The sequence below is a fragment of the Melozone crissalis genome, unplaced genomic scaffold (assembly GCF_028551555.1).
Source record: "Melozone crissalis strain CALT ecotype California unplaced genomic scaffold, PUWL_Pcris_2 ptg000041l_1, whole genome shotgun sequence".
Lineage (NCBI taxonomy): Eukaryota > Metazoa > Chordata > Aves > Passeriformes > Passerellidae > Melozone > Melozone crissalis.
This window is the reverse complement of record NW_026535819.1, coordinates 5,490,258-5,506,517: the sequence shown is the minus strand read 5'-3', so window position 1 is coordinate 5,506,517 and position 16,260 is coordinate 5,490,258. Positions and strand designations below refer to the sequence as shown.

Sequence of the window (16,260 nt, the reverse complement as noted above, 5' to 3'; positions counted from 1 at the left end):
GCCCGGTATCCGGGTAAGATGGCCGCAGTCGGGGAGTGCTCGCTGCCCGCGCCGTGGCGGCCGGTCTCCCTCACTCACGTCGAGTATCCCGCAGGTAACGCTCCGTTTCGCCGCCGCCGGGCCTCCCCACCGCACCTCCGGGCGCAGCGGGCCCCTTCCCGCCGCCCCGCGGCGGCGCCGCGGGCCGCGCTGGCGGCTGCCAAATAGTGAGCCATTGAGCAGCAGCGCTGAGGCGGCAGGCCGCGCGTGCGCGTTGGGGGCGGCGAGGCGCTCTGCCAGATTGGGAGCCGCGGCGGGAGCGGCGATGCGCATGCGTGGTGGGGGCTCCGGGCTGGGGGGCTGCGGGAGGGGGGGACGGGGAAGGGGACCGGGAATGGGCTCGGGGGCGGGCGGCTCCGTCCCGGGGATCCCGGAGCCGCCCGGCCCTCCACTGCCTCCCTGCCCGCTCCACACCGCCGCCTCGCCGCCCCTGCAGCCCTCTGGCCATGTGCAGTACCCCTGGCTTCGAGGCGAGGGTCCCACCCACGGTGTGCAGCTCCCGGTGCCGCCTCAGCAGCTGCCGGTGTCGGTGTCACCTCCCTGTTCCGAGCGCTGAGGTCTGGCTCGGTGTGTCACCGTGCCGGGGGCTCTGGGGGCCCTGATGCCCCTCAGGGAGCGGGGATGTGCCACGGGGGCCGTGTCCCCTGGGTGGGCTCGGCTGCTAGGGCAGTGCGGGGCTGTGCTGGCAGTGAGGGTGGCAGCGTGTCCCTGTCCCTGTGGATCCGGGGCTTTTCCTGGGAGCACTTTGGTCAATCAGCGCTGAGGGAAATGCCCCGAGCGCTCCGGGCAGAGGAGGTTTTGTGGCTCAGCTCTGGCCAAGGTGGGTTTGTGTCCTGGTTGAGGAGCAGTGGGTGCCTGAGTGCAGGGTGGGCTGTTCCAGCTGGGACAGGTGTGACCCTCAAAGCTCCTCACACCAGCTGGAATGGGTTCTGATGTGCGAGAGCAAACGGGTCTGTGTTCAGCTGGCAAGTGCCCAAACTGTGTCCCATCAGTACCTGTGGGGTTTGGAGCTCCTGTGGGTGCTTTGTGCTGTGCTGGGTTTGGGTGCTTGTTATAATCAGAGATAATAGAAAAATGAACTGTCAGAGTTACAGCATTAACCATTTGCTCAGAATCCAAATCTTGTCTAAACTCTGTTCTCAATATTTCCAGTTCCCAGCTTGCCATGGAGTGTTGCTGTATGTCCTGTTTCAGTAGCTGGATTTTAGCTCCTGATGAAAGCTCCTCTCAGCAGTGCAATTCCTAAAGCTTTTAAAGTGCTTAGGGATCTTCTGGGTTGAAAGTGCCCATTTAGCTAGGAGACTTGAAATGTGACAACACTGAAAAAATATCTGGCACTGGAGATACATTATTTCTTGGCCCTCCCTCTTATGGCTGTTTGATGGTTTTCTGTGATGCTTTATGTGAAATACTGGCATTTCCTTTTCTGTCTTGCATTTTCCTCCACACTGTCAGCTCCTCTGCCATCCCCCTTCTCAAATATATTAATGTGTCAGTTTTGGAGAGATGGGAAATAATCTTGCCAGTAGTACTGATATGTTCATCTTTGTATCTTATCTTCTTATCTGAACCTGGCAGTATACGCAGAGCGTCCTGTGCTCCATTTGTTGGATTGGTTTGGGAAATGAAGGTGGTGGAAATCCCTGCACAAGGGTTATCTGTCAGATCTTGAACAATGTGACATAACCTGAATATTTTCTCTCTACGTTGAGAGCTCTTAGACAGGCAAAGGGAGGAGGTGATTGTATGGAGGGTTAAATTATCACCCAGCTTAGGGTTGTGTTTGGAGGGGATGGGCACTGTGTTTATCTTGGATAAAATGTGTTTATGAAAGCCTATAAAGTGGAGACAAAGGACTAAAACAATAAAACAGCTGGGGGTATAAAAGTTTGTTAATTTATTTTCATAGAATCATTTAAGTTGCAGAAGCCCCTGAGATCACAGAGTCCAGCTGTTCCTCCAGCACTGCCAAGGCCACCACTAAACCCCATCCTCAAGTGCCACATTTGCACAGCTCTGAAATCCCTGCAGGCACGGGGAGTCCACCACTGCCCTGGGCAGCTGTGCTGGGGCTGGATAACACTTTCTGTGAAGAAGCTTTTCTTAATATCCAAGTTCAAACCTTCCCTGGTGCAGCTGTGGCTGTTTCCTCTTCTCCTGTCCCTGTTCCCTGGGTGCAGAGCCTGATGCCTGTCCCTCAGCTGTCAGGGAGTTGTGCAGAGCCAGAAGGTCCCTCCAGGCTGAGCCCCTCCATCTCCCTCAGCTGCTCCTGGTGCTCCAGATCCCTCCCCAGCTCCGTTCCCCCCTCTGGACATGCTTCAGCCCCTCAGTGCCTTTCTTGTTGTGGGGGGCACAAAGCTGCCCCCAGGGTTTGAGGTGGGGCCTTAGCAGTGTCCAGCACAGGGAGATTTGGTGTCATCAGTGGGCACTTGATCTCCTTGGCCAGTTCATGAATAAACATATGAAACAGAACCTGCCTCAGAGCTGAGCCCAGCCCCAGCTGCATTTAGCTCCATTCCCCACCAGTCTGGGCCTGGACAGGGTTTTTACCTGGAAAACAGAGCAGCTGTCCAAGCTGTGGATGTTCTCCAGGAGAATGCTGTGGAAAGCAGTGTCAAAGGCTTTACCAAGGCAAGGCAGATGACATTTTGGTCTAAAATAATGACTTGCAGTAAAGCACAGATCTGAAGCTTTTACCTGGGTTTGGGGAAAGTGCTCTTAACTTTCTTTAGAAAGCTGTTTACATTCAGCCTGGGCACATCTGAACTGCAGGTCCATGAAGTGCCTGGCTAATGTATATTTATAAAGGAGTGGTGTTGGCAGCAGGTTCAGCACAGTGGAGTTAATGCAGCCTCGTGCTGCTGAGAGGGTCGGAACGAGAAATGGATCCTGCTTTTACCAACATCAATTATTAAGCTGTCTTGGCATGTCATGCACTGCTCTGTGGCAAACAGCTTCGGCTCTTGGCTGATCCCAGAGGCTGCTGAGCTGCTGTGGCAACTGCCTCTGAAAATCTCACATCTTTAAAGATTCCCAGTGCAGAGCCCCAGCTTTCATCTGCCTGGGTGATGGTCCTGCTCCCTGGGTAAAAAGCTGTCACTGCTGATTCCTGCCTGGCAGATGAAGCCTGCATTTGGGCTTCTGCTTCTAATTGTGAAGGGGAGAGGTGTCTCCAGAAAGGTGCTCCCTGTTCTGATCTAATGTTTCCTTATCAATAGTGATACATCAAACCCATCCTAAGTTGCTTGTGTGGCTGCATAGCTCTCCAGGGCTTTCTGTGATGTCCACTTTAAACAAAACAAATGAGAAACAGCAAATGAATGCTGTGGTAATCAACTGCAGACTGGTCTCAGGAATGCAGTCTTGGAGACCCGACTGAAATACTACCCATAGGGAATGTTAGGATTAAACATAGGGAGAAAAAAATCAGCCATGGCAGTGCTGCCTGCATGTGCTAAAGCACGCTGCTGCAGAGGACAGCCTGTAAAAATATCATCCTGCTGCTGCTTTCAGAATTTCTTTTATCCTGGAGCTTTTCATATTACCAGCTCTGTTTTGGTGAGACCAAGGGATGATCTGGCATAGTGTCAGGTTGCTGGCAGGTAGGCAGGAATAATCCTTCTTCCCTGTGTCCTTCCAGTAATGAGCTGGTGATTGCATCAGGGCTGTGAAGCCCTTTGATGGATGGATAAAAGCTGGATCTCTAATTGTTCTTTGAATCCATTTCCACTTTGGATCTCACCGTATCTTTGGCACTGAGCTTTGTAGCTTAATGTGGTTGTTGTTTCTTTTCTGTTAAGTCCACTGCTCAGTAATTTCATCAAACACTCTCTCATGTGCAGTGAGAGGCAGCGATTGTTTGCTGTCAATTTCTCCATATAATTCATGAGTTTATAGAACTGTTGTATCATCTGTTTTCCTTTTTCAGCTGAAAATCTGATTTATTTGATGCTTTCCGAATGGCTGCTGTTGCATACTTATCTTTGTCCCCATTCTATTTGCCTCCTCTGTGTGTACTCTCCCTTTTTAGCTGGTGACACCACAATTGCATAATAAATTTTTGTAGTGCTGTAACAGTAACTTCTGTTGTGCTCTTAGAATGTTCTCCTTGCCTTTTTGACTGCTGCAGAGCACTGGGTGCTACTCTGAAGGTATTGGCACACTCTGAGTCTGAGGGTTTTTGTTTGATAACAACTGAACTCAATCCTGTCATGTCATGGGTATAATTAGGGTTGTTTTTTCCCGTATGCATTGCTTTGCATGGGATGACTTTGTGCTGCAGACTTAAAACTCATCTTCAGGGACTTCCTGCCTGTAGGGTGAGTTTCACTGGAGAAACATTGAGTTCCTGGTTTGTTTGGGTTTTTTTTTTATTATTATTTGGAGAAAAGAAAGAAAACTTCCTCTCTTCAGTGCAGCTGGGATTCTTAGAGCTCTGGGACTTTCTGGACCTTCTCACACTGGACAAATTCTTTAAGGAGAGAAACCTGATGTGCCAAACCTTTTCTCTGCAGAATGACAGAATATTCCCATTTTCCCAGTTTCTCCAGGATGTTTCCTACAGCCAGGCAGAGTTGGAGAGGCAGGTGTGCAGTGGGTAAAGAGGTTCAAAGGTGCTGTGTCTGCTTTGGCTCAGCAGTTCTTGTTGCTGTTCAGTATCAGCACAAGCAGCTCCTATAGGAATGTTTGTTCTGATAACCCTCCTGTGCTTCTGTGCAGGCTCACAAGTTAGGGCTCATTCCAGAGCTGAGCAGTATCTCCTGGAAGAAGCAGATCCCACTCTTGTTTGGCTGCTTGAATGCAGGGTTTATGTTTAATCTCCCTGCAGAAGTTATGTCTGATTTTATGCCATAATTTAAAGCCTCCTGTAGATACTATTGCTGTCCCTCAGCTCGTGTTATGGGGATATGCACATGCAGAGGAAATTACTCTTTTATATCATGAATATTTAGTGATTTAGTGAGACACACACACTGCATGTTGTCTGTGCAACTTGCACATATGCTCTTAGGCAAGAACACACAACCAGTGGCAGTGCCACAAATAGATCCTTAATAGGAAGTGGTGGTGGCAAAGCTCAGTCTTGTGGTAGGATGTGGTTGGGGGCTGTTGATTCACATTTTTACATCCTATACAGGTTAAGTAGATGTGGTGAAGCTCAGCTATTTCTACTGACAGGATGCTGGGTAAAATGTTGAATTGGAGCAGAAGTAGATGCTGAATGAAGGCTGAAAAAATAGTGTGTGTCTGAGCTATGTATAGTGCTTCACGTCCTTATCTCTTGGCTGCCCAAAAATGGGGTGGATGCATCCTTTATTTTTGCCTTTTGAGCTCCAAATAATGTCCAGGGAAAGCTGGACTGTAAAAAAGCAGAATTTAAAACTAAATGAAACCCAAGATCTGTATTAAGTCGATTCTCCTTTTGCATTTCTGCGGAGATTTTGTCTCTGTTCCTTCTCCTTGGGGGAACTGTTTTAAAATTCCCAAGTTTATCAAATTAAAGGAGAATGAATTTTTTATAGAAAAAGACAGGGGTGCTGCTTGCTAGATCTGACTGGACTTTAAACTGTGGCTCTCCTGCACGTCTCCTTTCGCTGGGAATAAGTCTGGGAGCGCGCTGGAGCGTGAGAGGAGACGGGAGTGACAGAAGCAATCACGCTCCAAGGCCCCTGGAGCGCTGAGCAGCGCTGGCCTTTCTCTCAGAGCTCACTTTGCCTCCTCCACTGGGGATTTCCAGTCCTTTCCGAGCTGGGTTACTCACTGAAGCTCTGCCTGGAGCTGCTGATCCTGTGGGGCCGTTTGTGATGGCATTCGTGTGTTCCTGGGGTAGCTCCAGTGCTGCCTTCAGTGCCCAGCTGTTTGTTTGCCTCCTCTACAAAAAGTGGCTTCAGAATGTGGCTGTGTTTAATTGCCATTAGGCACAGGAATATGAAGTGCTATTAGTGTTATCTGCTCTAAATGGACTGCTGAAATATTTGAGGAGGTTTTGTGTTAAGGTGGAGTGAAGGACTTGGTGCCTGTAGGCACATCTGGGATGGTGTCTGGTTCCCCTCTCAGGTGTGGTTTTTGTGCCTGTGGAGTCTGGGTGATTTGATTTATTGGGAATGTTATCATGTAACATAACAGAGGATTTTGAGTCTGCCACTGCTGATCCTATTTAAATTAAAAGACTACTTGTTTAAGTACCTTTCCACCATCTGCACAAGAAATAGAACCCTCTGAGAAGATAAATAGTCTGGTTTTATTTCTTCTTGACAAAATTATGGCTTTTAATGTGGAAGTGCTAAGCCTTTATGTACCGTGGATTAACAGAGTGAGTGATCTGAAACATGGAGATCTCTTGGTGATGAGTTCTCTTTATTTGGCAATGCTGGAATTGAGACTTTTGGAAAGTATTCCTAAGGCTTTCAGGGTAGTTTAATTGTCTCTTGACAAGGTGGCTTCTCTCATGAATTCCCTCATCATTGATGACAGAACTCATTTTGTTGAGCGTTTGTGATTTATGTAAAACCATAAGGGGCTTGATTGTCTATTGCCAAGTAACTGGTAATGTCACTTACATCCCCTTTGTGTTGCCATAATCCATTGCTTTGGGAGCATTTGGAATGCACCTGATGCAAGACAAACCTGCCATATGGAGCAAGAAAAGTTTCAAATTCAGCGTCTCCCAATGCTTTTCAGGTTAAAACCAAAGCAGAACCTCGCTTCAGTGGAAACCCAGCATGCCTGGGGGTTTTGTGCTCCAAATCCTCCTCCTTTCACCCAACTCCTGCTAGGAATCCTTGCTGATGATGTTGCTGGTGCCCAAATTTACCCCAGAGCTGGAATTCCAGAGGCTTCCATGCACTGTACCTGATGTAACCACAACTATGGCAATAAAATCAGCAGCATGAACTTTGTTGTGGAGGGGCAATAACTTCTTTTTTTATCAGTTCCAGCACTCAGAGGCTGAGGTTAAAGTCCTTTTCACCAAGTGCTGCTGTGAAATGTGGCTGTGTGGGCTGGGGAGCCTTGCAGTGGAATTGATCTAGGAATGAGTCCAATGCTCAGACTTGCAGAGGCATCCTGTTTCCTTTTGAGAGGAGGGAAGAAGGACAAATTTCTGTGGGGGCTGAGCCTTTTGTGATGGGATGGAGAGGATCTGGTCTGTGAGAAGCAGTACTCAAAGTACCCACCATCTCCTCTGCTGCTCTCTGGGTTCATACAGCAAGTTTGTGGTGACTTCTGTATTTAAAGATTTTCTGGCAGACAGTTCTCACTCTTCTCATAGAAATTGCTGATTTGGAGCAAAATTGCTCTGATAATTTCTTGTGTCCTCGGAATTTGTGCTGACATCTTTTCTCCAAATGCTTCTCTGTGTGTCCCTTTTTGGGGAGGAGAGGCAGGAGAAGCTGGGATCCAAATGCACAGCTGCTCCTTACTGCTGCTGCCCACTTCTGTGGCTTTTGTAACTCAGAATAAAGGTTTTGAGGGACCTTATGACCTCTGTGAGGTCCCATTGCAGCTCCCTGATTCTCCCTGGGGCATAACTAGACTGTTAATTATTTGGGTTGGAGGCCCAAATCCCCCTCTGTGTGGTACCAGTGGGCTACTGGTTAAAAAGGCGGAGTCTCCTTTATTTCCCTGACATCTCCTGCTATGTTTAGCTGTTTATTTCCTTCCCATTTTGCTAATGCTGGTGTTCGTGCAGACACATGGTGAGACAGATTAGGAAGCTGATCCAGCTGAAAACTAACCCATTTTAGTGAGGGAGTGGGAAAGGATTTGTTTGGGGACTTTTGCTGGCTCAGAGAAGAAATAGGAATGAGGGGAAGGGAAAGATGCAGCAGCCTGTGCTCATGTTGGATTAAAGTGGCTCTGGGCCCACAGCCATGGTTGTTGTTGTAAACTGGGTGTAAATCTCTGCTGAATGATTCCAGGCTCCTTTCACCCTTGATTTTGAACCTGCATGGAAGCTCTGCTGTCTCCCTGTCCTTCTGGAACACAGGGACTGGCTGCACTGCTGAGTCTGCCCCTCTGCTCTGTGATGCAGGGCTCTGACTGACCCATGTTGTGATGGCAGGTGAGTACCTGTGAAATTCACACTGATTGGTTTCTCTTGTTTGTTTCCCCAGGTGATTTCTCTGGCCAGCTTTTAGCTTATTTGAGTCTTGGTCCAATATTCATTATTGTTGGCTTTGTAACACTCATCATATTCAAGAGAGAGCTTCACACGGTGAGTCCTTCTCTCCCTTCCCAGCCTCTCCTTATGACAAAAGTCTTTTCCTTTGTCACCTGGGGCTCCTGTATTCACACTTCTTTTTCTCTCTAAAAGGAGCAAGCTGAGGAAAGCCATCTTCCTGTCAGGGAACAGCAGGAGACACTTAGCACCCGTGGCAGGTTAAAAGGCTGCTCAGCCTTTTCTGACTTCTCTGTTACTCGGGTGTGTTTTGGACACTATTTGTCCAAAGCCATCGAGGGAGATGCCTGAGGGAGTACAGGATGCTGTTGCAGAGTGGGAACACTCCCAAAATCCAGTAGGATCATAGCACTGGGCAGCATATGCAGGAAATGGTGTGTGTAACTCAGGGGGATGCACTTGCTTTGAACTACTGAGGCAGAAAAGGGGATAAAAATAAAACCTAAAGCTTTCCAAGGCAGTGGATCTGTCTTTAAGGGCTGTTTTTCAAATGTGAGCTGAATACCAGGGGCAGAAGAGATTTATTCCAATCCAAATTCTTAAAATACTTTTTATCTGCTCTGCCAGGTAGTTGGGAATGGATAAACTCCCTCTAGGACATATAAACCTCTTGTAGCATTTGTCCTCAGTAAACATCTAAAACAGGGGCCACTGAAAGGATTTTGAATGTAGGGCCACAGTGTCATGGGAACCAGTGGCCCAAGGGACCTGGGAATAGGCAACTCTTAACTAGGGAAGGCAGCTGCACAGTTTTGACAACTCAAAGGTTTTGTGTTGGCCCAAAAGATAAAAGAAGCCAGAGTAACTATTGCACAGATTTATAGGCTTCTCAATAAAGGGATTTGCTTGGTGTTGAGGTTGAGTGTCAGTTCTTCATGTGGGAAGTCACCACTGGGCTGGAGAGGGACACTGGCTGCCTTGCAGCAGCCTGATCTGTGGCTCAGGATGAGGAGTGAAAAATTGCTTCATCATGTGGAATGGGACTGAGTGCTAAGGAGGCAGTGTCATCACCAGCTGGGAATTTGATCACAGCAGCAGGACTAATTTAGGGGAGGTGTATGAACTGTGAAGTTGAAGAGCAAAAATAAATGCTACCAGGTCTGGCTTAGCTCAGAATGTGACTTCATCTTGGACTGAAGACAGCAGCTTCAAGATGAAAATATTCATAGAAGGAAAAGCCAGAAAGCCTAAAAAGTCACCTTTGTTTTAAACTATTTACCCAAATAACAGTGTCTGCACTCCCCCTGTTGGTCATTGGGAAAAGCCAAAGTTCCCAAAACCTGCCCTATTAAAAAGGTCACTTTCTGCACTCACTGGTGCTGGCAGAAGTGCCCTGCTCTGCCATTTTTGTCTTTTTGTGTATCAGCTGCTGAAAAGCTGCATGTACACAATATGTTGCCATATAGAAAGTGAGATGAAAATAAATGCTTTTCTTCTCAGGTGTAGAATTTGGAAGCCATTGGTTTTAACTCTAGTAGTCAGAAAAGAAAATTAGAAGCATAATGTTTGGGGTTTTGTCAACAGAGAGAGCCTGGTAAGTAGAAGGATCTCTTGGAGGGGATGACACAGCTGTCTTGCCTTCACAGATCTCTTTCTTGGGAGGGCTGGTGTTCAACGAGGCAGTGAACTGGTTAATAAAAAATGTAATCCGGGAGCCTCGGCCGTGCGAAGGTAGGGTGTGCACCATGTGTGGTGTGGCAGGGGAGTTTGGGGTGGAATGCTCATTGTGGGGGAGTTTCAGGGGTTTTCCTCCTTTGCCTCACGTTGGCTGTGGGTGTTTGGGTGTAAAAAGGCTGACAGAGCCTCCTGAGCAGGGACATGTCCTGTGAACTTTGTGCATGCTCCAGCAGCATGGGCTGGCTTCACATCTGGAGTGTTCCAGCTGCTGACCATACCTTGACCATCTTCTTTTTTTCTTTCTCTTCCCAGAAGCCCATTCTACAGTGACCACAAAATATGGGATGCCGTCCAGCCACTCCCAATTCATGTGGTTTTTCTCTGTCTATTCTTTTCTGTTCCTTTATTTAAGGTAAAAAATCCGGGTCAGATTTTGGCTGTTAATATGTTACAGCACCTGAAATGAGTGGGATAATGGAATTAAGTCTGAGGACCTGCGCAATTTATTGTGGCTTGGTGGGATTGGAGCTTGAATGACTCAATCTGCATGTAGGGCTGGAGTTTCTTTTTCTAAGCTATGATGATGCCCTAATGTGAGGGAAGAGGTGGGAGATAGGGAGGAGAAATGAAGAGCTGCTTTCTCATTTTGTCTCAGTTTCAGTGGGGTTATCTACAATCTTTTGGATAATACCAGCTGCATGACTTTTTAGCTGACTTCCCTTACCAAGTACTGGGTTTGCCTGTGGTTCAATGGAATTCTTGCTGGGGCATGGCTCTGGATGGAGGAAGACAAAGCTCACAGTTCCTCCTGTGGGTGATGGAGGGACTCTCTTGGCTTCCTGTTGCATGTGCTCAGCACGTGCCTCTCACATCAATGTGAGCATCCTGCCCTCCCTCACAGCAATCCCTGCTCACAGCTGGAGAGAAGCACCTGTGGCTTCCTGGCTGCTCTTTAACTGCTGCCAGTGGGACAGATTGCTGCTGGGGTGGGATTGAGCTGCCCATGACCCCAGTGGAGTAAAGCTTTCCTAGGGTTTCAGGGGAAGGGAGGTGAGGAGTGCTGAGCTCCCTGCCCTGTGCTCATGGCTCTCCTTCTCTTTCAGAATGCACCAAACAAACAACGCGAGGTTTCTGGATTTGCTCTGGCGACACGTGCTGTCCATCTGCCTCGTCACAGTGGCTTTGCTAGTCTCATATAGTAGGTATGGAGCAGCTGTTTCTCTTCTGCTCTCACACAGCAGCCCTGGCATTCCTCATCCTGCCTTTCCCACCTCATTCTGCACTGCAGCTTTGTACAAGTGTTGCCATGAGACCCAATAAACAAAAGTGCTACGTGTGTGGTGCTTCACAAGTGTTTACAAAACCCCAAATCAGCTGAGCTTGTGCCAGTTCCTCATGGGCTCCAGTGCCATGCTCCATCCAGCTTCACTGCCTTGCCCTCTTTCCAGCACTGAGTGTGGAGGCATTGCCCCATCTGGGCACACCATGTGGATCACTACAGATGATCAATCCCACTGTTTTGCTTGCTCATTACTTAATCAAAACATTTATAGCTGTTAGCTTGCAAGATTTAGTTAAGATGGAGAAAGAAAATGGAACTGTGATAGTGATTTTTTTTTTCTCTTTAGTAGATTAAGTGTAAAGTGAGCTCCAGTAATTGGAAAAACAAATTCAAGTTAGAAATAGGGTCACATTTTCCACAGGAAAGTAATTACCTGTTGGCACAGTTGAATGTATGCTACAGCTGATTACTTATTACTAATTATTTTAAAAGCCTGACAGGACAAATTTGTCAGAGGTATATGGTCTAATTAAAACAAAATTAGAGGAAATCAAGTGACCTATGCTAGACAGAAGGTCAGATAAGATGATCATAATGATATGTGAGCAAAAAGAATTTTGAATGTGGCTTGTGCACACATATAACAGGCCAGCAGTGCAGCTCTGAGTGGCTGCAGTCACAGTGAGCACATTGGTCATGCAGCCTCTGTGCCTGTCACATTGGAGAGAACCAAAATCACAAAAAAAAATGCTGTCCATGTTCTTAAAAGCCTTTAAGCCCCAGCTGGCCTGGAGGAGACTTGTCCAACAGGAACTGCCTTCTGAAAAGTTTCTTGTGGGAACTAACAGCATTAGTTCTTCAGCTGATCCAAAGATGGATGAACAAGAATGTGGAGGGTTATTGAGTTAAGCTCAAACTAGAAGTGCTCCAAGCTGAAACTGCTGTAGCAGAGAAGAATTTCCCCCAGTTTTTCCCTCTACTATTTTGCCAGCTTTTTACTGAAAAAAGACACCCACTTTTAACATCTGGAGGATAACTTGCACCCATGTCTGTGGGTCCAGTGACACCTCAGCTCGTGATTCTTGGCTCCTTTTGTTTTAAAGCCTGTCTGGTGACTCTTCTCTTCCACTGCAGGGTTTATTTGCTTTACCACACCTGGAGCCAAGTCCTATATGGAGGTGTGGCAGGAAGCATCATGGCCATAGCCTGGTTTGCCTTCACACAGGAGATCCTGACTCCCCTCTTCCCAAGGATAGCTGCGTGGTAAGGCTCTTTATTCTGTGGAGGTTTGTTGTGGATGTTAGAAATGAGAATTCCTGGGCTCTGTCCCAGTTTTGCATGCTGGCTGTTGTGTAACCTACTTTGTTCCTCCATGTTTTCTTGTGCATGCATCTATACAGAGGATCATATGTCCTTGGTAAGGGTGGGGAAGAGGGAATTCAATCAATTGCTACATTTTGTAAATCCCTACTAAAGCTGTGAGGTGTGGCAGCCTGCTGGAGGAGCTTTGCAAGATGAACAGCAGACCTTTCTTAATGAATGTCTAATGACCCAGTCAAATTGCAGTGCTATTTACATGTAATATAGTCTGGAAATATTGCATAAGGAAAGAAAAAAATGGTTTTTTAACATGTAACAAAGCCTGAAGTGATAGAATAGTACTGTTAAGTAGAGCAGGTTTTGGGGTTTTTTTTTGTGGTTTTTTTAAATCAAAATTCCAGTGAAGAAAGTCTAATTATTTCCCCCTTTCTACCACATTGTCCTTTTTCAGGCCAATTTCAGAGTTCTTTTTAATCAGAGATACCAGCCTCATTCCTAACATCCTGTGGTTTGAATACACAGTCACAAGAGCAGAAGCAAGGTAAGTTCTGTTGGGAGTGGAGGAGCTGTTGCAGTTCTGACCTTTCAGATGCAGTTATTAATTAAATTTCTGATATGTAGCTGATAATTTTGGGCTGCTGTGGGTAGAATAGCTCAAAGTAAGGAAATACCAAGTTGTGGGTTAATGACTGCATCTGAAAGGTGAGTCAAGAATTTAATCTCATTTAAGCAGCATTTCAGCTCCTTGGCTTAAGGTTTTTGCAAGCAGTTGTTTATAATCTTGCATCCCCATGTGAGCTTGTTTACACTGAAGATGGGGTGGGTGTTCTGGGAGTGTGGAGAGTGGGAGGGAATGATCAGCTTGGTGGGTATGGCAGGAGCACTTCAGTTTTGTGTGGAGCTAAGCAGAGGCATACTTTAATCCTCCTGTGTTTGCCTCTGGCTTGTTGCAGCCCCCTGGGATGGGCTGGGTGTGGTGGTGTTCAGAGGGGTCCCAGAATGAGGGAAGAGATGGGAACCTTTACTCCATGTTTCAGAAGGCTGATTTATTATTTTATGATATATATTACATTAAAAGAAAATTGTATACTAAATCTGTACTAATGAATAGAAGAAAGGATTTTACGAGGATTGAAAGGAATGGTAATAAAATCTTGTGACTGCTCGCAGCCTCGACACAGGTGGCTGTCATTGGTCATCAAGTAAAAACAATTTCGCATGCTGGGTAAACAATTCTCCAGATCACATTCCGAAGCAGCAAAACATGGAGAAGCTGAAGCTTCTCAGGAGAAAAGATCCTAATGAAAGGATTTTTCATACAATATGTCTGTGACAGCTGTGTTACCTGTGCCTGTGCTGCCTTGCAGGAACAGACAGCGCAAGCTGGGTACGAAGCTGCAGTGACCGGGACCAGGGCGCTGTAATGGACAGACAAGAGCAGAGACCTGGGAGCAGCAAGGAGCCTTTTTACAGACGGACCAAAGGAACAGGCAGGGACCATACCCAAAACCTGAAAGCCTTTGCTCTGCTTTAGCAGCTAAGCTGGATGCTCCCTGATGCATGTGGGACCGTGCAGGAGTAGAAACTCATTTTGAACACAGATGCACATGGTTGGATGTACCATCGTGTCTACGTCAGGGGAGGGGGGAGAAAATGCCTGGTGTCGTGTTCGGGGGAGGGAAAACCAAAAATGAATCCTTTCTGTGACTTTTTTTTTTCAGCATGAAATATACACACTATTTATTTATTTTTTTAAATGGAACTATTGTTTATGGGGTGGGTGAGGTGTTGATTGTGTGTTTTGCTTTTTTTTTTTTTACTTTTTCTTTTTGGAAGAAGATGACAAAACTATAATCTCAAGTTGGTCATGTTTAATTAGGGCTTCTAATTCTTACATGGTTCTTAGGAGGGAGGGGATCTAGGAGGGGTGACCAAGACAGAAGGAAGAGGAAGACTTTCCTTTCTGCAGTCAGTTTGGGAGATCAAAATCAATTCCAACTGTACTTTGTACAGACAAAAAGACAGACTATAAAGATCTGATTTTTAACACTAGTGACAGTTCTGCAGGGAATCCTGCACGGATACCAGTTAAGAGGAGTGTGTGTGTAAAACAAAGGAAAAACACAAATATACTGACTCTTATTTTTTTTCCACTGCTGCTCCTGTTGTGTAATTAGCAAGAGTGTCCTTTTCAGAATCTCTTCCAGGTGGCAAGATTATCATACATATCTCACATTTATTCCATCTCTTCCTTTATACTTTTATTATCTCAGGGTTGCTGTGATCAGTACAGCTTTTGTTGTACTGAGTGTGCCGAGGGCACTGGGAAGCCCATTGGTTATAAGCAGTGCTGTGCTCCAGTGAGAGTCAGCCCAAAGCCTTACAAAATTCAGTTGCTGGTCTCTGTCTTAAGCACTGGATTTTTTTTTTTTTCTGTTAAAGCTTAAGGGAGGGATTTTTATGAATGAACATAGTGACAACCACAAAAGAACAAGGCAAATGACTAATAACTAGCTCAGCTGCTCTCTGAATTATTCCTTGAAGAGCCCTATTAGACTCCATCCATGAACTCCAAGTAGGGAATTTATCCTAGCAGAGGCTCCATCACAGTGGCTTGGTTGGGGTTCTGCAGCTGTAACCTTGAATGCTGAACTCCTACCAGCAAGTTTTGCTCTCCATCCTTCTTCCATGGCGTTGTGGCGCTCTGGGGGCTGTGTCTCTGTGGGAGTGTGCCTGCCATCTCTGTGTGCTGGTGATGCCTACGACCTCTGTGAGCCATCAGTGACCTGCCAAGGGCTATTCTCACAGTGCTTCAAGGCTGTGCATGGACACTTTCTGTATTTCTAGTATATAATGCAGCAGTTCAAGTGTAACTACAGAGAAGTATTTATTCAAAGCACAATTGACTTGAACTTTCACAGATAAAGGACAGCTTCTGAACTGGCTCAAAGGTCATCGGTGTGCCTTCGATGCAGTCATGAGCAGAGGTAAAATGACTGTCACATCTCAGTCTTGCTGCTTGTTTTACTATCTCCACTTTAATCAGACTCCTGCATTATGAAGCTGCTTGAAGTCAGATTTTTTTTTTCTGTTCATCCTGGTTATTTTTTTTTTTTAAAGTTTTCATTTGTGCCTGTTGCTATAGGAGTTTGTGTGTTTGTGTGGAGCTGCTGTTGGACACAGAGTGTAAACTGTAGAAAGTGATCCTGATTCAGGAGATCAGGAATGAAGGCTGTTTAAATTTCTGTGTTTAAATAGCTACGGGTAGTAAATTAACTGTTTTCAGTTGGTACAGCAAGTGTGTATATATATATATATGAATTTTTAAAGAACTGTTTAGCATAACATAAGCAATCCTGTAACATCTGAAGCACTGGATCTGCTTTGAAGGTGCATCATAATCAAGAGGCATCTTAGAGCTTTCACAAGGACATTTGATCTGCCTTAGACCAGCTCTGTTGGCATGAGACAGGACATCGGGCAGGTCCCATGACATGGTGGTACCATATGTTTCAGTTTGAAAACTGGTACTTATGTCTTGCAAAACCATTCATTTTCTCTTTATATCTTTTGTAAGTGCACTGACAAAGCCAGAACAGAGATCACACCTCTCTTCCAAGGTTGCTGAAGGAGTGGATTGTTTCAGGAGTGGCTTAGCACTTCCCCAGCCTCTCGAGCTGTTACAACAGACTGCTGGAAAAAATAAATAAATGGAAACACCTATTGAGCATAGGGAAGAGGGTTCATCTCCTCATGGAGAGCAGTGCAGTGTAAAAAGCTGTTCCACTTCATGTTGCCTTCAAACCCAAGCTTCCTACAGTAA

At 46.3% G+C, this 16,260-nt stretch overlaps 1 protein-coding gene across 1 annotated transcript; it reads left to right on the top strand.

Annotated features, from left to right (window-relative positions):
* DOLPP1 (dolichyldiphosphatase 1) lies at positions 1-15,349 on the top strand. Its single transcript, XM_054284010.1, has 8 exons — positions 1-94; positions 8,154-8,254; positions 9,805-9,889; positions 10,148-10,247; positions 10,939-11,037; positions 12,252-12,380; positions 12,889-12,978; positions 13,805-15,349. The coding sequence occupies exons 1-8, from the start codon at positions 19-21 to the stop codon at positions 13,839-13,841; spliced, it is 717 nt and encodes a 238-aa protein (XP_054139985.1). The 5' UTR covers positions 1-18; the 3' UTR covers positions 13,842-15,349.
* Positions 15,350-16,260: the final 911 nt, after the last annotated feature.